We start from the raw sequence: 317 nt of genomic DNA, 5'->3' as shown, positions 1-317 counted from the left end.
TCTTACAAGTATTCGAGCTCCCCTTCAACGTAAGGCAAGGGTCTCCCACACGCCTTCTGTTCACACCGCTGTCCGTGGAAACCCTTAACACAAGAACACACGTCTCTGCCTGTACAAGTGCCACCGTTTAGGCAAGGAGGGTGGCACACAGCCTGGCACTCGATACTGTCTCCCTGGCGGTATGGGTGGGGGTACTGCCAACAGTTGTCAGAGCAGTGGAAGTGGAGTTTTGTCTCACCGAGAGGAAAGTTCCTCTCTTTCGGGCATTCTGCTGTCAGGCGTCTCTCGCTGGGGGAAGTGAGGTTAATGAGGGTAGT

At 54.6% G+C, this 317-nt stretch overlaps 1 protein-coding gene across 1 annotated transcript in view; it reads right to left on the bottom strand.

The window, feature by feature from the left end:
• The window catches only part of LOC119581721 (neurogenic locus notch homolog protein 1-like), a gene marked incomplete in the record, with an annotated part of 24,689 nt that overhangs the window by 3,174 nt on the left and 21,198 nt on the right, over window positions 1-317 (bottom strand). The window contains 1 exon segment of the mRNA XM_037929846.1: window positions 7-288. Coding sequence (XP_037785774.1) covers window positions 7-288 — 282 coding nt within the window.

The sequence above is a fragment of the Penaeus monodon genome, chromosome 15 (assembly GCF_015228065.2).
Source record: "Penaeus monodon isolate SGIC_2016 chromosome 15, NSTDA_Pmon_1, whole genome shotgun sequence".
NCBI classification, from domain to species: Eukaryota; Metazoa; Arthropoda; class Malacostraca; order Decapoda; family Penaeidae; genus Penaeus; species Penaeus monodon.
Note: the sequence above shows the minus strand (reverse complement) of the source record. Positions and strands in the feature narration are given on the sequence as shown.